The sequence below is a fragment of the Stylophora pistillata genome, chromosome 3 (genome assembly GCF_964205215.1).
Source record: "Stylophora pistillata chromosome 3, jaStyPist1.2, whole genome shotgun sequence".
In the NCBI taxonomy this organism is placed as follows: Eukaryota; Metazoa; Cnidaria; class Anthozoa; order Scleractinia; family Pocilloporidae; genus Stylophora; species Stylophora pistillata.
Window position 1 is genome coordinate 8675343 of NC_142521.1, and position 20148 is coordinate 8695490.

The 20148-nt window shown below is 38.0% G+C and overlaps 1 protein-coding gene and 1 pseudogene across 3 annotated transcripts; one reads left to right on the forward strand and one right to left on the reverse strand.

Annotated features, from left to right (window-relative positions):
• Positions 1-807: 807 nt before the first annotated feature.
• LOC148734393 (alpha-N-acetylglucosaminidase-like) lies at positions 808-8132 on the reverse strand (annotated as a pseudogene). The gene is made up of 7 exons (XR_015998662.1): positions 7628-8132; positions 6718-6936; positions 5892-6156; positions 4561-4804; positions 3751-3912; positions 2676-3063; positions 808-1713 (listed from the first exon to the last, which is right to left on the reverse strand). The product of XR_015998662.1 is annotated as an alpha-N-acetylglucosaminidase-like (transcript).
• A 71-nt stretch (positions 8133-8203) lies between these two features.
• Positions 8204-17131, forward strand: LOC148734394 (ribosome quality control complex subunit TCF25-like). Of its 2 annotated transcripts, XM_088753129.1 has the most exons (14): positions 8204-8377; positions 9497-9691; positions 10358-10427; positions 10917-10989; positions 11549-11614; positions 12015-12056; positions 13677-13720; positions 13821-13854; positions 14341-14437; positions 15027-15126; positions 15550-15643; positions 16105-16157; positions 16402-16444; positions 16827-17131. In XM_088753129.1, the coding sequence occupies exons 1-14, from the start codon at positions 8231-8233 to the stop codon at positions 16948-16950; spliced, it is 1182 nt and encodes a 393-aa protein (XP_088609255.1). In that variant the 5' UTR covers positions 8204-8230; the 3' UTR covers positions 16951-17131. The 2 variants fall into 2 exon arrangements, with proteins under 2 accessions (XP_088609255.1, XP_088609256.1); XM_088753130.1 differs by lacking the exons at positions 16105-16157; positions 16402-16444; positions 16827-17131 and adding an exon at positions 15691-16084 and having other exon boundaries at positions 8208-8377.
• The last annotated feature ends 3017 nt before the right edge of the window (positions 17132-20148 follow it).

Here is a 20148-nt window from a genome sequence, read left to right on the forward strand (position 1 = left end):
GTTCCGCTAAAAGAAAAGGAAGATAAAAATAAAAAAACATACTACAACGTAAATATTTATTACATTTATGCCGAAAAAAAGCAGAAAAAAAAGTATCTTGTGGAGTGGGCTGGGAGTGGGAGAAGCCTTTTTTTAATTTTTATGTTGTGGCAGTCCTTTTGGTAAAGGCGCCACCTTTAAAAGTCAGTGAAATACGTTTAATCGGTTATTTCAGCAGTAATTCGAGAAGTCATAGACTATCACTTAACATTCCCTGTTCAAAGGACACAGTTGGGTCTGGGAAAACTGGGCCCTAGTTCTCAGGACTGAAATGAGTTTCAAATCTTCAAACAGGGGCATAACCAGGATATTTCGAGGAGGGGGGGGGGGAACACTGTGTCAAACAGAGGGTAGTCACCAAATTGACCTGTCAACCTCCATGTTGTGTGTTTTCCTTAATGTGATAAAAAAAGGCTTATAAAGGGAGGGGGGTCATGGGGGATCTGGATCTAGGGTTTACAAAAGTTTTATTTGTTTTTCCCAAATGGAGGAAACCCAAAGGTGACCGACCATTCTACCATTTATAATTCACTTACTGTATACATACATACCAAGCTATATAAGCTGATTAGAGTTGTCTTCTGGTAACATTTTTCTGTCTTATTGGAAAGGATCATTTCTAAGCTTCTTCGCTAATTCAGCTATCAAGTCAGGATCAGGGAAAGCGGAAAATGTACATCACATAAAAATTTATAGCCACAGACACAAACTTCAAAATGAAATATATAACCGTGTATGTATTTCAGATTTTACCACTCCACAAAAATCCTTATTGTAAAACAATGTTTTAATGATGAACTTGTCTTTCTTGACAACAATTACTTTTCTTTAAAAACTTGGAGAAAACCAGTAAAAATCTTTACTGCAATATCACATTTTACCATAATCTACTTTTCACTGACAGTAATTTAAAAGTTTCTGTAAAAAAATGGCGTTAGGTCATGTATATGAACTTTGTGCATCGTAGTCCTTGACTACATTACTATACAGTGCTAAAAACAATCAATATTTTGCATTTCTATGAATTATTCAATGACCATTTATCTGTCAGTGATGCACTTTGGATGACCAAAGAACAACAAAAAATCTCTTAACTTTTTCAATTTTGTTACGTATTATGCAAAAACTAAATACTTCTTGGGCCTGTACTTTCCATGCAACTTCTCTGCAATGGTCAAAGTGTCACCGACAGGAGCATCTGGAAAGGATGCTGTGTCATGTGTCCACTTTGTTTCCTGAGCTAAAACAGCAGCATTAAACTTATCACGGTTAAAGGAAGTTCCATTTGAAATTGCATCAACAAGGTAAGATGCAAATAGCTCCCAGCGTGGTCTGTAGTAACTGTTTACCAGTCCACCCCACATCTTATTGGCATAGTCATCAATATTCCCACGAGGACCCCACAAAGTAACCTGGTTACGAGCATTGTACTCATATAATTCTCTTTCCTGAGCATTTGTTGCAAGGGCCTTAGCACTGTTGAGCCAATGTCCAAGCAGGAAGTACTGGTTTGATGACAGAATTGTATCCATGTCTTCAAATAGTTCATACAGCTTGGCAGCAGCAGCCTGCACTGCAGATTTTGATTTGGCCTTGTAGGCGGCAATCATCTCATCATAGATGGTGATGGCAATAAGTTGCAGGGACTGTCTCGTTACATCCACCAGGTCATATCTTAAAAGAGTGAAAAGGTCAACTTTAGTTACAGCAGCTGCTGTACTGTTAGCTACAGGTGTTACCGGTAATGACAATATATCTTAAAACTGGGGAATAACCCAATGTTGATGCATGTATGTCCTAATCATAAAGAAAAGGGATGCCTAGAGTGTCAATTAAAATTATTTTTCAAGGTGTTAATACCTCCACAATGAACAACAAGAAGATGTCAGAAAAAAGGATCAAAATCTATCATAAACTACTTCACATCCATCTTCAAACAGAAGGATCCCAGTTATGCTACCATAATCAAGTTCTTTGTTTAAAAATCTACTAACGAGACTGGGTAAGAAGAGATTTTATAGTAAGCACATTGGGATTTTGAATGGCTGATGCAGATGACCTTCTAGTTATATGACCTGCTAAATAAGCCACCTGACAAGCATTACTACTTAATTATCCCTTACATACATGTATAAAATGGTGCATAACAATAGGCTGGATCTGTGTACAGTTATCATACATGACATGTGCAACATGCCTACTGCATGTCACTGCACACCCATGCTTATATAATAAATATACATACTGGTGAATGCAAAATAGGTATAAATGACACAATATCAATCAACTGGTGCTCATTACATGACTGTGCTCAGACAAAAGTGCGCGAGTTGAAGCAAAGAGATTGGACTCTGACTTGGATGTAAATTTTCAAACTAGCACGAGTATGCACTCTATAGAATTGTGGTGTATTTGTAGAGACTGGGCAGTATTCGTTCCAGTCTCCCCCGACGTTTGTTGTTCTGGTTGTGAAGCAATGCCATGTGCTTGTGAGTCGAAATAGAATTAAACCTTTTCCTCCGTTGAATACGTCTCAAGAATCAAGATTAGAATCCATGCATTGAGAAAAAAGTGCATGTTTCAAGACCAATGATGGTGTTATGCATGTGTTCTGTGAAAAGCTAATGCATAATCACCTGAATGGTTCCACTGAATTGAAGGTTTCTGCTGTAAGTATCATTGCATCCCATGCATTCCACACATCTTCAGGCTTGTACCACAGGCTGAAGCTCAAGTTAAGTGATGGACGGTTCACAATGACTGAACGAACATGATCTGCATGTCCATCATTGCAACTGTAAACACTTTGTGTCAGCAGCATCCAAGCATTTAGCGAGTAGTTGCTAGAGCCACCATATCTCCTGTTGGAATATTCCTTTACCCAAGAGGGAATATCCACTGCTTCTGATCTCCAACCCATCTCATTCATTAGCTCATAGACAACATCATTTTGCTCAATTCCTTCTGGCGTTAACCCAGTGCCAATCATGGTGGAGCCTTTATGCGTAAGAGCACTGACTGGTCCTGGCAAAATGGCAGAATCAAAGAAAAGTTCAGAGCAGATAAGGGGATAGAGGGGGAACTTTCAGAACAAGTATATTGGTAGTGCTGTGATTCACAGGCACACCAGTATCTGATATAATGATAGATGCAGCAATTTGTCAGGAACAGTGATCATAAATGAACATAAAACTGTTTCATAATAACTATGACTGCAAAGAAGAAGCATGTCAAGGAAGATTTGCCAAATAATGTTCTCACTTGGGTTTCATTGATAGAAAATAATTATAGTTTTTTCACCCATTATCATCATAGCTCACCTTATAAATTTTCATATGGTACACCATGATTTAAATTAAGGAAGTTCCTAACTGATTTTATTTCATATACCCTCCCTGGAAACAGAGTTTGTGTAACTGGGTATGACAGTTATTAACTAAAAGTCTTCAACAGGATGGGAGAGGGGGGGAGGGGGGGGATGTTTAAAGAAGCATGTCACATGCTCCCAAGTGAATTTCCCTGGGTACCTTGTCCAAGAGTTATCTCAAGTAAATGCTCCATTCATGCAAATGCCCTATAAAAAGCAAGACAGAACAGGTTAGGGGTTTGAACAAGTGTGTCACACAATCCCAACTGAATTTCCCTGGGATACAGGGTTATCCTACTCATAATTATACCCCATAAATAAAAACATTCCATGTCAATTACTACCTGTAGTGACATTCATGAAGTTGCCATAGAAACCAATATTTCCTCCAAAGTTGTGCAGCATACACCAAATGAATGGCTGTCCATAAAAGGACTCTGTTCTTTGCCAAACGGGATGAACATCTGCATACAAATCTAGGACAATCATTTTACCTTGAGGCACCCCTTCAAGAAAAGAGAATGCAGTTAATATTGCAAGCCATAGGTATATAATATCAGTTATTGCTAAGTAGTCAATTATCTCAGTCTTGAATTCACAAATTATGATTTCCATACTCCAATTTATACAAATAAGTTTGTTCAGGTGAAATTAGTATCATTTCTACCCATTGGCCATCTGCAGATGTTTCTTCACTCTCATTCAGTCAAAAATTTGGTGATCACTGTATCCCAAATGATGAACACTTTTGGCTGGAAAATAACTGTCAGCAATCATGACTTATGTAACAAGTACATACAATCATTTAGCAGCTTCTTTTAAAGGTTTTACCACAATTTTTTTTTCCAGAAGACATCTATTCAGTTGAAATTTTTATTCCATTCGAAAGCCTTGCCTTTCATATCTTCTCAGAGTGAGTGTAATGTTCATGTCATCTGATGTATACTGTATTTATTTGTGTAAGTCGACCTTTTATGTCCAAAAATATCAGCCCAAAAAATCACTCTTGACTTCGACACGAGTCATACACAAAGACCTGACCCAAGGAATCCAAGAAATTAGCATGACGATTTCCTGAAGTCCATTAGGAAAACATTTTTTCTTGAAGTTTCACTGCTGTTTATGGTTAAAAAAAACACTTGCTAGTTTGTTACCTTGTAACAATGCCTTGATTTGTGGTGGCTTCCAAAATCCTCTGTCCTGGAAAAGCCAGCCTTGCATAAGCCAGGTGGCATTAGGATCTCCAGCAAGCATTCCTTCATAAACTGCTTTGCTGGCACTGGACAGATATGAAGGATCACTTGATCGTGGAGTCATCTCATTGAATGTGTCAGCATTGTAGATATGTTCTGTGCCAAATTCTGAAATCAGTGCATTGATAAAGAATCCACCAATTTTCTGAAACAGGTGTAATACGCCATAAGCACAGAATGAACAAAGCATACCAGTGGAGAAGAGACAAAAATGTTCTCCACCCATCTAGGTAGGCCCCTACAAGAGAAAAATTAACCCTCCACTTGAGAAAGGCTCTCAACTGAAGACCTTAGGTATGGTTTCATCTTATACAGACCTCCCACCCAGTAAAAAAACCTTAAAATAAATTATTCAAACTGATCCCCATCGATATTTTTGTCTCTTCTCATTACCCATCCACTTGATAATGTAATTACATTGTAAGGAGAAATTCATTTCTGGTCACTCTTGGAAGTGAAAGGGTGAAGTGCTAGAGAGACAGAGATAAGCTCAGGCAGCTGTGCAGATAGGCAACTCTGGGTTCTGTATGTAAACTTTTAAGGATGTAGAGAGCACATGTTACTTAAAATTAATTTAGAAGAATATGCTACCTCTCTATAACATCAAGAAATGGTTAGATATTCTAGTCTTCTCAGATAGGGATGAATAAATGGAGGCCCCGTCTCCTGCAGGGTTAAGGGTAGGAGACGTTAATTTCCCATGCACAAGAATACTGTGTGAGTGATGTCCTCCCCTGGGGTAGGATGGGTGGGTACAGATGTAGAGGGCCATAGGATCATCAGTTTCACTACTGTCATATGCTACGTCCCTCTTGAAATAAAGTCTATTATTTAAGTCTATTGTACCACTTATATTACCAGCAGGAATAGTGGCATTACAAGCATGTAAATCTGTCATATTATGTACAATTTACATGCAAATTAAGCACAGGTAAAACAAATATGCGAAAGAGAAAAATTTTGTGCACATGTAATTTACATGTAAGTCCCCCACCATGCAAGCTTTTTATGCAAGTGTAGTCACTGTAATTCCTGCGGGTGGTGATGTATGGGCTATTCTAACATCTTCAGGCCACAAATAAAATTTACCTTGGATTAGTGCTAATTAGCTTTCAAACAACTGGGCCCAAGAGTGTCTACATCTTTTCAAAACAAACAACTTTGGGCCTTGATACACAAATTTCTTGTGTAGATACATAACATCACTTGAAGTATTAGAAAGTAATACCTACCTTAAAAAGAGGGTCAGAGGGATCCAAGAGATATGTGCAGCAGTATGTACTATTGAATTTGCCCCAGTCACTAAGTCTTGAAACATTTGCCTTTGGATATACTCTGATCAAACCTTCTGGAACATGTCCTGCAAAACCTGGCAGCACAGGTGTCATACCAAATGCTCACATCCTGTCCAAGATTTTGTGCTGCAGTTCCAGCTGATTTGTATGCCATGATGAAGAAAGTGGGCCTCCCCAGCCACGCATGTTACCCATTCTTGCCCTGCAACAACGTCACAGAGAGACATTTTTATCTGAATTGGCTGTGTAGCATCAATGAAGTGCTAAGGCATAAATCTTTTTTCATTTTTCCCATAATAGTTGTTCTTGGACACTGGAACTTTTATATATGGGAAAACATTGTCACCTGACCAAAGGTTTCAGAAATAACAGATTTAGAGAACGTAAGGGTATTATTTGCTCTGGTCTAGACCAAAGTTTGTGTCCCCCGAACAGAAGTACCGTAAGTCCTTGAGTTAGCACCTTCAGCATTTCCTATTTTAAATATAGGATCAGACTTGGTGTGCTCCCAAATTGAAGGAGACCCTCATCTCAGGAAGAGGGATGGCTTAGTTTCTTATTCCGTACAATTTGGTTTACTCATCCATAAAGATGTGGAAGTGCTCGAGGCAGCTCATTTAGAGGGGGTGCTTAGTTAACATTTTGGTCAGTGCAAGAGGTGCTTACTCAAAGAATGCACAAATTACAAGACTGATTTCAGTACAAAGAGACTATTGTGACAGTCTACAAATATTAAAAGTCACTTCATTCACTGTGCTCATACCATGCCAGGAAGGCAGGTCCTCCAAAATGCTGATCAAGCCCTTGTTCAGTGAGACCTACTCTCAAATAGACTTTTTGCCAGATTGCTTCCTGTCCGTTGAATGCCAGTGGCAGATTTATGCCATTCATGGCCATCCAGTCTAATTCACGCTCCCACCGAGTCCAGTTCCACCAAACAAAAGAGTAACTCACAGTGCACACATTCTGGTAATAGCAAAATCTGACAGAAGTAAATTGATCAAGAATATGGTATACACGGTAACACTTTGAGGGTGTGGATATTGTGATATTCACTAATTTTTTATTTTACAATTCGGTTAAATCCACATAAAAAAAGAGTTTCATTTACAGTCAGGTACATGTACTTATCAATTTCGTTCCTTCAATGCTCCCATCTCATTCTATATACACCTAGAAAGTACTTATGAGGAATCTTTAAAATGTCTACGTAATAACAAATCCAGACCACAACACCACAGAACATGGGGTTCTTTAACATCCCCTGCTAACCAATACAGAGAAGATGCAGGAGATGGGGCGTACAGTTCATATTCCTCATCAGAGAATACAAGAAAGTCTTACTATTTGCAGATGTCATAGCAAAGGCAACGCATTCTCCTCGTGTCGTTTTAGGGGTGTTAATCCGGCCTGGGGTTCGCACCTTCGACCTCCCACACGGCAGTCTGGCACTCTACATCATGAGCTACTTTCCATTTAAACTGCTACTTAATAATCTAAATTGGTAAGCTTATGGTCCACCCATAACAATTTTTTCCTAACAAGGTTATTTAAAAGTCCAAAAACTAGTGACAAGAATTTAAGGCCCAATTTAAAAGCTGACGAGGTGTGTCTCTTCACAGTACGTGTCCTATTATAGGCCACGAAGAGTGGGTGAGGCAGGCATTACACACCTGTTTGGACTGGTAACTATAACAGGTTGTTGCACAACAGGAAATGGTTCTGGTATCTTCAACTGATCACCACTCCATGAAATATGTGCGTGACAGCTGTATTTGAGAAAGTGCTGAAACCCCAGAGCTGCAGCAACACCTGTTGTTCCAGTTATCACAAGTTTTCCCTCTTTGGTATCGGAGACGTATTCAAAAGTGTCCAGATCTGGATGCGGTCCAAGACTAGAGTTCACCTTAATGAGAAACTTGGAGGTGTACTTTGGAATCAGACGAGCAATTAGGTCGCTCACGGCTTGTTCCTGCACTTCGCTAGGGGTTTTACTCTTGATATGCGAAAATTGCTTGAATCTGGAAGTGTAGGTGTCCCATACACAAGAAACATGGAGAAACATCGACGCATACGTGATGAGGACAAGAATAGATCTCAACCCAGCCATGTTCGTCTCTTTCGCTTACTTCCAGAGGTGGGCGACTTCCCGGTTTGCACGTTACACCGCGTGACACTTCAGGCGTCATGCAGGCGTGGCGGCTAAGTGAAAAGCGCACGGCCGCAAAGCCCCGGAAGAAAAAAAATTAAATTCAGGGGACAATAGGAGTCTAAAAATGTCCTCTCGCGTTTTAAGGAAGCTACAAGGTGAAAAGGAACTAGAAATATCGCATGGGGATGAAGAGGATGAAGATGATTTTAACCTTGCGACTTCAGTTAAATCAAAAAAGAAAGGAAAACCTGTTGTAAATCCTTTTGATTTGGTGAGTGCTCCATGGATCTGATACTTGTGTTGATAATTTGTGAAACAACACAAAAAACTTTGTTACCTCTCTTTTAAGCGTCATTGACATTGTTAATAAAAAGTTTCGTTTATCTATTTATTTTTTCGATGAAGCGTATCCAATTTATTCTTGCATTTGTCAAATCTATCCATTTATTTTCCATTTACTTGCCTGCATAACTGTTAAATACTTCATGCAAATTGGTCAGCGGTGTAAACATTTCTAAACAGCTACTTACCTTCTAAATTCATACGTTCGTTGAAAGTAAAATCATCTTAAATTAACAGAAATGGCATGCTCGATTTCAACTGATAAATTATTTACTTGTTAGTGCCTGTACATTCTACAAGAATGGGGAAAATTTATTTCTACAGAGTTAGAAGGGGGATACGGAGATAGAAATTAACCCTTTATTAATATGGAAGTTCTCCCCATAATATTCATGCATTAACCCAAAAAATAGGCAATGAGAATATTCAAGTCTAAAGATCTGATTGTTAATTCTCTCCTAGCTGCCAGACATTTCCTCATACACATACATAGTCATTAGTTATAATCATGATAATTTGGTGTTAAGTCAAGGTAACATTTTTTTTACCTGTTAAGTTTGAGTATTCTCATTTCCTGTTCGCTGGATAATGTATGGATATTATAGGAGAAGTTGCGACAACAACAACAACAACAAACAACAAACACTTTATTTACTGAGGGTAGAATATATTATTACCGGTTACCCGGTAGTTTACATAATGGCCCCCAACAAATCCTACTTAATATAAAAATACCAAATAAAAAATTCATAATACTAAAAATTGTACTTAAAACGTCCTACTGATCTTAAAATGCTCTATCGAGGTATTTTCTTTGCATGTTAATCACTTCTGAGAGTTTAAGGGTTGAGTGAAAAATGATTAAGCTATTCTAGTTTTTCTGTGAGTGATATCTGTGAGTTACATTTTGTAAACTAGTTAAACCTGTGTTGCAAAATTCTAGCTTCTTACATAAGTTTTTGGGGTACATTATTTTTAACAATGCTTAGTATATCACATATTACTGCATATTCCTTGAAATTACACCTTATTATTGCTTATCTTTCAGTTAAATATTGAGGATGAGCAGTCAGATGAAGGCTCTCAGGATGATCAGGAAGGTGAAAGTTTAACAGGGGCTTTGGAACAAAATATAAATGAAGAAAAACCCAGCTGTGTAGAAATAGCTGACAAACAACTACCTAAAAAGAAAAGGAAGAAGAAGAAAGAGAAAGGAGAAACACAGAATGGGAAAGTAGTGGACGTGAGTGGGTTCCTAAATTTTAAATGAATTACCAGACTGCTTAAAAAATTATAAATAAAATCAATAATTGAATTTGTGATGGTTTCTTAGCACTACACCTATCCCTCCCCCCCTTTCTTCTAGACCTGTTGCTTTGTTTATTTGGCAAGGGAGCTTACAAGTATACCTTAATGACTGTTTGTACTACATGGTATGGCACAGGTATAAACAGCCAATAAATAGGAACCAACTTACCTCAGGTGGTATCAGTGTTTTATGGCCTTTAGCGAGACATTTAATGCTTACAGTGCCTCTCTTCACCCAGGAGTGTAAAGAGGTAATGGCAAACTCTGAGGATAAACTGTTCAAGTGATTGGGGCAGGGGCTACTCTGCAAATGGGGCAGGGAGAGAGCCCCTTGACTGCAACATATGAAAACACAAATTAAACTGTCAGAAGTTCAAAATGATATCAAGTTGAATTCATTTCTTGCTTTAAAAAAATAGTCATCTTGGCATGGATTTTTAAATTCTGATTATATTATTCTCTTGAAAGGGAGGTAGTCACTGCCGCTCAATAACCAGAATTATAGTGACTGTGAATTTAAGTGTTAATTAATTAGAGAATATTTTGATCTTACTGTTATTCATTAATGAAAAGTTCCTTTCTTTGTGGTTTCTAATTGTAGAAAAGAGACAGCACTGATGGAGCCATTACAAAAGTGAACATCCTGCCAAAAACTGAGGAAGAAATGTCTGGTAAGAAATATTGTAACTATACAGTAGAAGGTATTTGTAAATGTCCCATGTTTGCAATAGTTTTGTGTTCTTTCAGTCAATCAGTGTTGTATTATCTTGACCTACTTCAAAGATATAGTTTAGATCTGATCTTGGTAATGTGTTTGATGCTCATAGCAGAAAGTCTTTCAGTATAATTGAATATCGAGAATAACTGGGCAAAGGTAGATACATGACTGTATGGAATTTCTCTTTGTTCACTGGGCTCACCCATGAGATATAGATTAGAACACTAGAAGAGAAACGCAATATGTACAAGCAACCATGCATCATTTTGTTTATTATGTACACCATATGTTTTTACTGACAAGGAAATTCAACAAATGACCTTGGTTTGAGAATTTTAAACAGGTTACCATTCATTCATCAATATGAAACTAACAGAGTGCCAGGAAACTGAGTGATTTGTCAGCAGCTGTTTGACAATATCAAACATTTTCTCATCACCAGGTCCAGTAGTAACCATTGGAGAGAGCGCCTCTAGAGTTCTGGATACAAAAGCTGTGTTAAATGTAGAACACAGGTTAGGATATTTGCTGAAACATGCCTTTTGAATAACAAGTTTATTCCCTGGATGGAACGTCCTTTGTTTGGTCTCTATAATTACATGCAGTTCTTGTTTGAAAGATAGATTAATTCATTGTGTGTTTGAAAAAAAAAATCAAATCACAACAGACAACATCAGCATTTACATGATGAAAAAAAATAACTCATCACTGGTAAGTTCTATAAACCAGAGGAAAAGCTACTAACATTAAATGGTCCTCCAGCCCTCTTGTCCCTCCTAATTTGCATTCAAAAAAGAGTGCAGTGGCAAATTAATACTAGCTTGTTCCTCAGTTTTAACTCAAGACCTTAAACACTAAGTCATGACATTGATAGAACTCATAACATGACTGATTTACACAGGTTGTCAAGTTCATGACTTTCCTTGGAAATTTAGTTGCCAAAACTTTTTCCTACTCACTGTGGTGACCAAATTGATTCCAGTTTGAGGTGCTGCAAGCTCCCTTGGTTACAAGTTGCAATGCTTTGCTTTTTTTTGCCAATTTATTTTCATGCCGTTTTTTTCATGTAACTAGAAACTTAAATGCTGAGAATGAGATGAAAAGGAGATTTGGATCTCACATTGTCAAAGCAGAACAAAGGTACCAAATTATCTTGATGGTGAAATGGTGCAATAGTGTTGTAAATTTTTATGAACGTCTGTGAATATAAATATTATATATTTTTACTGCAGATCAATAAATTAAGATGAAAATGATCTTGGCAGGAATGAACACCACCGCTGATAGCAGTAGTGAAGATAAAGCCTGAAAATTATTTTTCAGGCATTAATGAAGCAGTGTTCATCACTGCAAAGATCACTGTCATCTTCATAAACTTTTATGTTCATAATGGAGGATTTTACATTTTTAATTGTTTACCTTTATTGGTATTTTTGTATGTATGATGGGGTTGGTAACATCGCACAGTTGTTTTAGGGATTTTTTAAAACAACATGCAAGGATCAGGAATTAATTCTTTAATTAATAATTTCTTTTGCAGGCAGAGAAAAGCACATCAGCGAGTTTATCATCGCTCAACAAGGTACACTAAGTGTAGCATCTGTTGAACATTTACAGGATATATTTCTTCACTATGTTGTTTCCTACTGTTGATAGACTATCAACAAGTATTATCTCAATTTAGTTCTTTTACTTTCTGTTATACCTGCAAACTAGCAGGTGAGATTGTTCTCACAAAAGCTAGGTGTATCCTCACTATCTGCTTTTTTGGCCTCAATGTAAGAAAAGTCAGGTTGTGGCAGTCAGCTTGGCATAAGTAGCAGTGGTTTAACAGTAAAACTGTGTGATCGTACATTAGTTCAGGAAAGTGAAACTGTTTTTCTAGGAGTGATTTTGGATGAGCATCTCTCATGGAAGTTGCATATTGCTTACCTAGCTTCCAAATCCCTAAAAGTTAAGGTTCATAGACCAAGAACAGAAATGGGAAGATCTTCGTTTAAGCACAGAGCTGCACTATCCTGGAACCTCCTTCCCGAAGACATAAAGAACAGTTCAAACTTAACTTCCTTCAAGAGAAAACTCAGTGAAAATAAGAGAATTCTGAAATCTATCAGTTTTGCTAAAGCTTCCTGCAGCGTTTCCTACAAATCTGTTGACTTTAAATACTTTTAACATTTACTCCGTATTGTTATTAATATTTATTTCCTTTAATTGTCATTATTTACATACCATTTTCGGTCTATTCATTAATTAGGTATTTATTAATTGATAGTTTAGTTGATGCAGGTCCACATCAGGACGTAATGTCTTGCCTATCCCTCAACCTGCTTTATTAAATAAACTATGATGATGATGATGATGATGAAGTCTCCAGGTCTTTAGGTGTTATCTCTAAGTCAAGTTTTTGCCTCTACAAATCTGCCTTTAGTTATGTACACTTTGTTTCTCCCTTGTCCATCCGTATTTGCAGTATTGCATAAGTGTTTGGGGGTCAACCTATCCTACTAATTTGAAACATCTTGTATTGCTGCAAAAACGAGCTATGGAAATCATCAGCAAATCTTGTTATGGCGCTTATACAGAACCAATATTTAAGACTTTTTGTATCTTACTGCTAAATGATATGTACCTAGCAGAAATAGGAAAAACTATATTTCTATATAAAATCGTGTTGTTACCAGATGTATTTAATAACATGTTTCTATGAAGGAATCAGGTTCATAATTATGATACTAGGAATGCTAGTTCCTTTTATGTTAATTCCTAAGTGCAGAACTAATATAAGACGTTTCTTGTTTCAATACCAAGGCCCTTTGTTTTTTAATTCACTTAGTCCAGATGTTGTAAGTTCAGTAAGTGTATCTACTTTTAAGAAAAATCTAAAGAAATTCCTTCTCTCTTAACTTGCTCCTTCTCCTCTACTCCCTTCCTCTTTCTCTTTTTTTGTTTTTGTTTTTTGTTTTATCTATACTCTGTCGCTACTGTTCAGTTAATCTAATATCTAGTTTACTCATGGTTATTTATCATGGAAAGCCCACGTTGCATAAGCCGTATGGTTTCCTTGAGCTTTCCTGCCATATTGTAACAAATCTCTGTAAACTCATATTGTATCACAATATGGTGGCAAACAAATTTTAAAAAAATGCTTTGAACTTTATTTTATATTGTCCGAAAATAAAAAGTTTTGCTGTTTTACCAACAGGTTGGTTACAGTAAAGTCAACATGGCCACACATAAAGGCAACTGGTAAAAATTGAAATATTAAATGCACATATTTCGATTCATATTTTATATCAAGGCCATTCTTATGTTTTGAATCGATTTGTTGATAATTTTGCTTTCACAGGAGTGAGCATGAAGCTTCTGGATAAAAGACATGGGTAAGGTGCATGTTTATAATCACTAGTTATAAATAAGTCTGCTTATTGAAAGGTTGGATTGCACTCATTATTGGAAAACATACCAGATCATTTTACACCCAGCCGATTTATTTTGAAAATTGCAGCGCTTATTGTTCAAAAACTGAGTCCAGGCCCTAGTTTTTCAAAGAGTGGATAATGCTAGCCACTGGATAAATCCCTACTTGGTGCACAGCACAGGGTGTTTTGTCAACACATAACCGCTAGATAGTGTTTTATCCATCGGATAGTGTTTAAAATACCCCTTTGAATTAATGGCCCTGAAGTACTGCCATGCTTAACTTAATGTTTAACCCAATAATATTACTTAAACTTACCTATCAGTTTTCAGTTTTAAATAGATGAACTGAACTATCAATAATTGATATTAATAATAGGTTACTTACTTCAAGCTTTTTTTGTATCTCATATACAAGTCTTGATTATGTTACTTCCTCTATATCATAGATACAGCTACTTTGCATTTGAACACTCACCATCTTATCAAGAAGTCCAGTTCCTATTTCTGGAGGCAGTGGAATCATTACATCCTAATAACATTTCTGTAAGTAAATTTTTCCATAACAACTTCAAATAAAGCAAACTATGCTCTTGATCCAATTTTTATTTTTGGTGGTAGTATGGTCATGATATCTCAACTATATTTCTGTAAGAGAATGATTCTATCACAGCTGCAAATTCCAGTTCTTATCTCTGGAGGCAGTAGAATCACTACAACCCAAATATATATCTGTAATTTTATTATTCCCTCATAGCTGCAAACAAAGGCAAACTCTGTTCTGGAGCCAAGCTATCCATCCAGCGTGAGCTGGATCATTTTCAACCCCCCCTGGTTGGGATTCTTCTCCATCATTGGCTACCCTCCCTCCCCCATGTTTCCCTGATACTGTAGTTCCTTGGTAGCCATCATTTGCACTTCTGTTTGGAAAGAGGCACAGAGAAAGTGAGGTGTTCTTTTTCCAAAAACACTACACAATGATGCAGCCAGGACCAGTACCTGGACTCTTCAACAGCTTGGATTCTTCTGCACCAGCCAGTTAAGGCTACTGCATCTCCTGCATAGCTTTGAGTTAAACAAATAATTATTATGCAATAATTTGGTTAATTTTGGTGTTTTGATAATTTTATTTCAGGCCATTTTAAACACTCACCCATACCATATCGACTCCCTACTGCAACTCAGTGAGATCTGCAAGATGGGAGAAGATTACCAGATGGCTGCAGAGTTAATAGGTGCTTGGACAATCTATGCTTCTCTGTGCCATTTTGAACCTCTCTTTTGGCAAAATTCCTTTGTGGCCACTTATCATGAACAGATTATTTTTAGGTCTACAGCAAAAAAGATAAAAACGAAAAAAATCCTGAATGGATACATTGTAAATACTTTGACCAAAATGCAGTGGTTTCTTTTAACTCTGCAGTTGTTTTGTCAAAAAGCTTGTAAAATGGACCTTGATTTCCCATAGAAGAGAGTGAAAAAGTATCATCATATGCATAAATCATGTAATGAGTTTTGGTGCTAAAAAGGTCAACTCATTTCCTAGCCTAATTTTTATTGCTGTTTTATTGTCAAGTCAAAGATTTAATTTTTCGTAGTGCTGCAGCCACTTATGACAAGAAATAGTCATAACCATTTTTTATTAACTCTTATTTCAGAAAGAGCACTTTACTGTCTTGAACGAAGTTTCCATACCTTGTTTAGTCTCACAACAGGGTGGTCAAGACTGGAATACAGAAGAGCAGAAAACAGGTAAAGTGGCTAACACTTTTTCATAGTACAGAAGAGCAGGAAAACAGGTAAAGTGGGTAACACTTTGTCATAGTACAGAAGAGCAGAAAACAGGTAAAGTGGGTAACACTTTGTCATACCAAGGTTAAGATGTTGTGTGACCAGAAGGAAAGGGTGCAGTAAAGCAGTTCACCGCATTGCAGAGTGCCAGACTGCTGTGCAGGAGGTAGAGGGTTCAAGCCATAGAATGAACCAACACTCAAGGCCTTCAATTAACTGAGGAGAATGTGCTGCCTTTGCTATGAGATCAGCAAATGGTTATACATTCTAGTCTTCTTGTTTAAGGACAACTGTCTAAATATCACAAATACAATACATACATCTTGTTTTTTGAAAAATTTAACCTTACTTTTCTTCATGTATAATTGTAATCTATTAGACTGGTTAACATTGTTTTCACCTTTTTGCCTGTCTTTCTGCAGATCTTTTTTCATATTAGCTTTATTTCGCCAGATCATCTTTGTTGGACAAAAAGGTACTTAGTACACAGAACACATTAACTTTTGCTTCATGTACTTTCACTTGGGTGTTTTAGTATGTCACATTTAATGGGAGTTCTACTCGCCTTGCCTGCCTTGTGTAATGATATGCGATACACAATGCTACAACAGGATTGCGATCATTTCCTTACAACCATCTTTACCTTAAACATTTGAGAAAGACAATGAATGACCATTCTCATTTTGTTACCATTAATATAATGGTAAATTGGATTTCAGAATGCTACAGAACATCCTTGGAGTTATGCAAACTATTGCTTAGGTGAGATTATTTTTGAAATTAATCTGAAATTTGATTACTTTTTTTTTTTTCAATTTTGGGTTGTTACATTTTTTTTCTGTTATTGAAAGGCTTTTTTGGTAAGTTGACTCTCAAAATTGTCATTACATTCTCTTAAGAAGAAGGAGGGGAGACAGACTTGGAACATGGTGAAAACAAAACCTAAATAGAAGACTTAATAAACTTATCTATTGCAGAGTATGAATTTTTACTTTTTGTACGAGTGACTTTTGTCAAATGAAAAATTGTAGATTAAGTTAATTCCTGCCAAACCTTGATTGGCATAATGATGTTCTGGTCGGCTGGCAGATCTTTTTGCACCACGACAACTGTTAAGGCAATAAATAATATAATTTCTTTTCAGTCTCGACCCAGATGAAGATCCCCTTGGTGTTCTCCTTATGATTGATTTCTACGCGTTACAGTCAGAGCAATTTAGCTTCCTTATACGATTATTCGAAGAATGGGAGGTAAAGCATGTACAGTGAATATCTTTAAGGGATGGTCATATTGTGTGATTATGTGGGTTGGAATAGTCAAAGAGCTTTTTGTGAAAGGAGTGTTTTAAGTCTGAGTTTACACATATAAGACTTATTACACCGACTAACTGCAATTCTTCACTTGACCAAAATCGGGAATGATGCACAAAAGCCTGCCAGGTTCGTGTTCCATGCCCGTTGGCGCCAAATTTTACTCGCATCATGTAACATAATTTAACTCTATGTTAAATTCTTCTTGCAAAGACTTCATCATTTAAATTCTTACAGATAAGGGGGTGTTAAAATTACAATTTCACAGAAACATCCCAGGTCGAGAAATATCAGTCTTTTATGGATAAGTTAGCGGGTAGAAAAACCCGATACTCAGAAAGTTTTTAAAATGCCATACGTGTATCCTCGAAGACAAAAGATTTTGCTCTTTGTGATTTTGCTTGTGTGGGACTTCGGAATTAGCTTGCTTTTTGATATTAATTTTTCTCTAGGAGATTTTTGGGGGTGGTGTCTGCGTCTTGTGAAATTTGAACTTACTGAGTAATCAATATTCTCCTTTACCGCAATCTTGTGGGGTATTTTCTTTTCTATTTTAATTGCTCACGGGCTGACTACCGCACCACGGAAAGGAAAGGAAAGGAAAGGAACGTGGCATGGCTCAAGACGGCCTGGGCATAGGAATGAAAAATTGCAGAATTTATGATGGGATTTTTTCTCTCCGTGGTTTTTTTCCATAACAAACACTATTTAGGGTAATTGTGAAGAAGAGCTCCCCAAAAAACCTGTCGGCCGACAGTCGGCCGACTGTCGGCCGACTGTTGACCGACAGGCGGCCGACAGTCTACCGACAGGTTAAGAAAAAAGAAAAATTGTGTAAAAAACGAACAGTTAACGTGACATAACAATCCGTAATGGTGATGTATGACTCGACAGACTTCACCTACTTACCGATCGACGGCAAAGTTGGTAGTATGTAAAGAAACGTTTCTTCCAAAATGTTATCAGATGCGTATAGGATATATCACTTGCGTAATTTACAACACACCAGACAATCTAAGAATCGCATAGGAAGATAATTTAATCGAAAACTCGGCCAAAAACTCTGAAAACCATAAGCTACGTATCAATACAAACACTTTCGTTCCATTCTATTTTTCACTGTGAGAATAAGTGTGGCGTCTGCCACGGCGACAGAAGGCAATGTTCGTGTAATGAACGCCCGCCTCAGAAAAGAAAAAAGATATCAAAGTCAACAGCCTCCAGTCAACAGCCTGCAGATACGTCGCACGACGATCTAAAGAAAAAATACGAGTTACTGCAAAAGGACTACAAAAGAGTGGGTCAGGCCTTCCAGAACCAGCAGGAACAGAACCAGGAGCTGACGGCGTTGCTAGAGGAACGCGAGAAAGAGGCTGAAGAGCTAGCCAACCTTGTGCGGAACAAGGACGAGGTCGTTAAAAACCTCGAGAGGCGCCTCGTAGACGCAAAGAAGGTCATCGCAGAACTCCGAGCGGAGGTACGACGCAGAGACCAACCCGCGCCACAAGAAGACCCACCCGCATCACAACAGCAACACCAGCAGACGGCAGACATACGGGTCAGCACCCACGGCCTGGCCAACATACACGAACGATATGACCAGGTTCTCCAGACAATGAAAGAAAACAAATGCAGCATGGCCTGTGCCTTCCGTCTTGCAGGCTGTCCTCGGAGCACACTACGAGACTTCGTGGCGATAGCAGAATTGAAAAAGGTCGCCTCGAGGGAACTGGACCTCGTCCTCCGCGACCAAGAAGTTCAATCCGTGCGAGATCTGGAGGTTGCCTGTCGCAAAAGACTTCGGCGCTACATCCCGGTCATGAGCAACATGAGGAGAGAGGGGCAGCTGTTGCCAATGAAGTTCGCGGCACGATTTTACGAGTGAAATATCTTGTATATTTCACCACGCACAAAACGGCTCCTTTAGGAGCCACCAAATCTTGAAAGTCAATTGTCAACGTATTAAACATGTTGGATGTTGTATCAAGCGAGGCACGATTCTACGAGTGAAATATCGGATCACTCAACGTTTCTGGTAAACCAGACCAAAAACTCTTGATCTAAAACGACCACGATACCTCGTTTTGCCACTCTGCGACAAACGCAAATTAAAAAATTAATAATTTAAACCCATATGCTTTTGTAACGGCAAACTTAGAATCCCTAACATTGTGTGATCGTTTCACGGACAAGCTACCGACAAGGTACCGACAGGTTACCGACACATTACCAACAGTCGGCCGACTGTCGGCCGACTGGCGGCCGACAGGTAGCCTATATTTCAGGCAAAACCTGTCGGCCGACAGACGACCAACTGTCGGCCGACAGACGACCAACTGTCGGCCGACAGACGACCAACTGTCGGCCGACAGTCGGCCGACAGTTGGTCGTCTGTCGGCCGACTGTCGGCCGACAGGTTTTTTGGGGAGCTCTTCTTCACAATTACCCTATTTAGAGACAGTTTTTGTTGTATTTTGACTGTTGGCACTGACATCAGTATAATTATGTAGCATTAAAATGATGGGCAGATATCTAGAGCATGACAGCAGTGTGAAGCGTAGCCCTTTGTGTTTTGCTCCTTAAATTGTTTCGCTTCAGGCTTTTTAGAAGATTGCTATTAAGCACAGGAAATTTGCGCACCAAACATTTGTGCACAAAGGTCTAATTTGCACTAGAGTGCAGCGAAGAGTTAAAACGTTTGCCTTTTCATTAGTTGTCTTCTGGTTCACTGAACAAGATTATTTGATTGTAATGCGGGACCGGCATTGGGCTGTTTGGATCACCCCACCTGAATCTTGCTGAACCAGAGTGAAGTCTGAAGCAAAGTTATATGTCATTCTTTTGTTTGTATTTGTTCATGCTTGAGCAATAAACTAAGCCATATATTGATTGATGGATGGTTTCGAGACAGCCCAGCAGTACCAAACGTGTTCAGGCACGTTTCCCATGGGTCAAACATTACTGAGTGATTAACTTGAAGTGGTTAACCTGTTTTTAAGGAATGAGTCACAATTTTGAGATCAGTTTGTAAGAAGTTAAGATATGTTACTTTATTTTTAGGCATGTCTATAGTTGAATTTTGATACTTGTGCATTAAATCCTTAGCAATGAAATTGGCCTGTCAATTTGCAGGAGATATTTTGACAGTGTTGACAA

Excerpts from the sequence above, each read along its gene's own strand:
- LOC148734394 (XM_088753129.1), top strand. The coding sequence starts at position 8,231 with ATGTCCTCTCGCGTTTTAAGGAAGCTACAAGGTGAAAAGGAACTAGAA. Across the intron at positions 11,615-12,014 it reads ATTGTCAAAGCAGAACAAAG|GCAGAGAAAAGCACATCAGC; the intron begins GTACCAAATTAT and ends TTTCTTTTGCAG. Across the intron at positions 16,158-16,401 it reads CATCTTTGTTGGACAAAAAG|AATGCTACAGAACATCCTTG; the intron begins GTACTTAGTACA and ends ATTGGATTTCAG.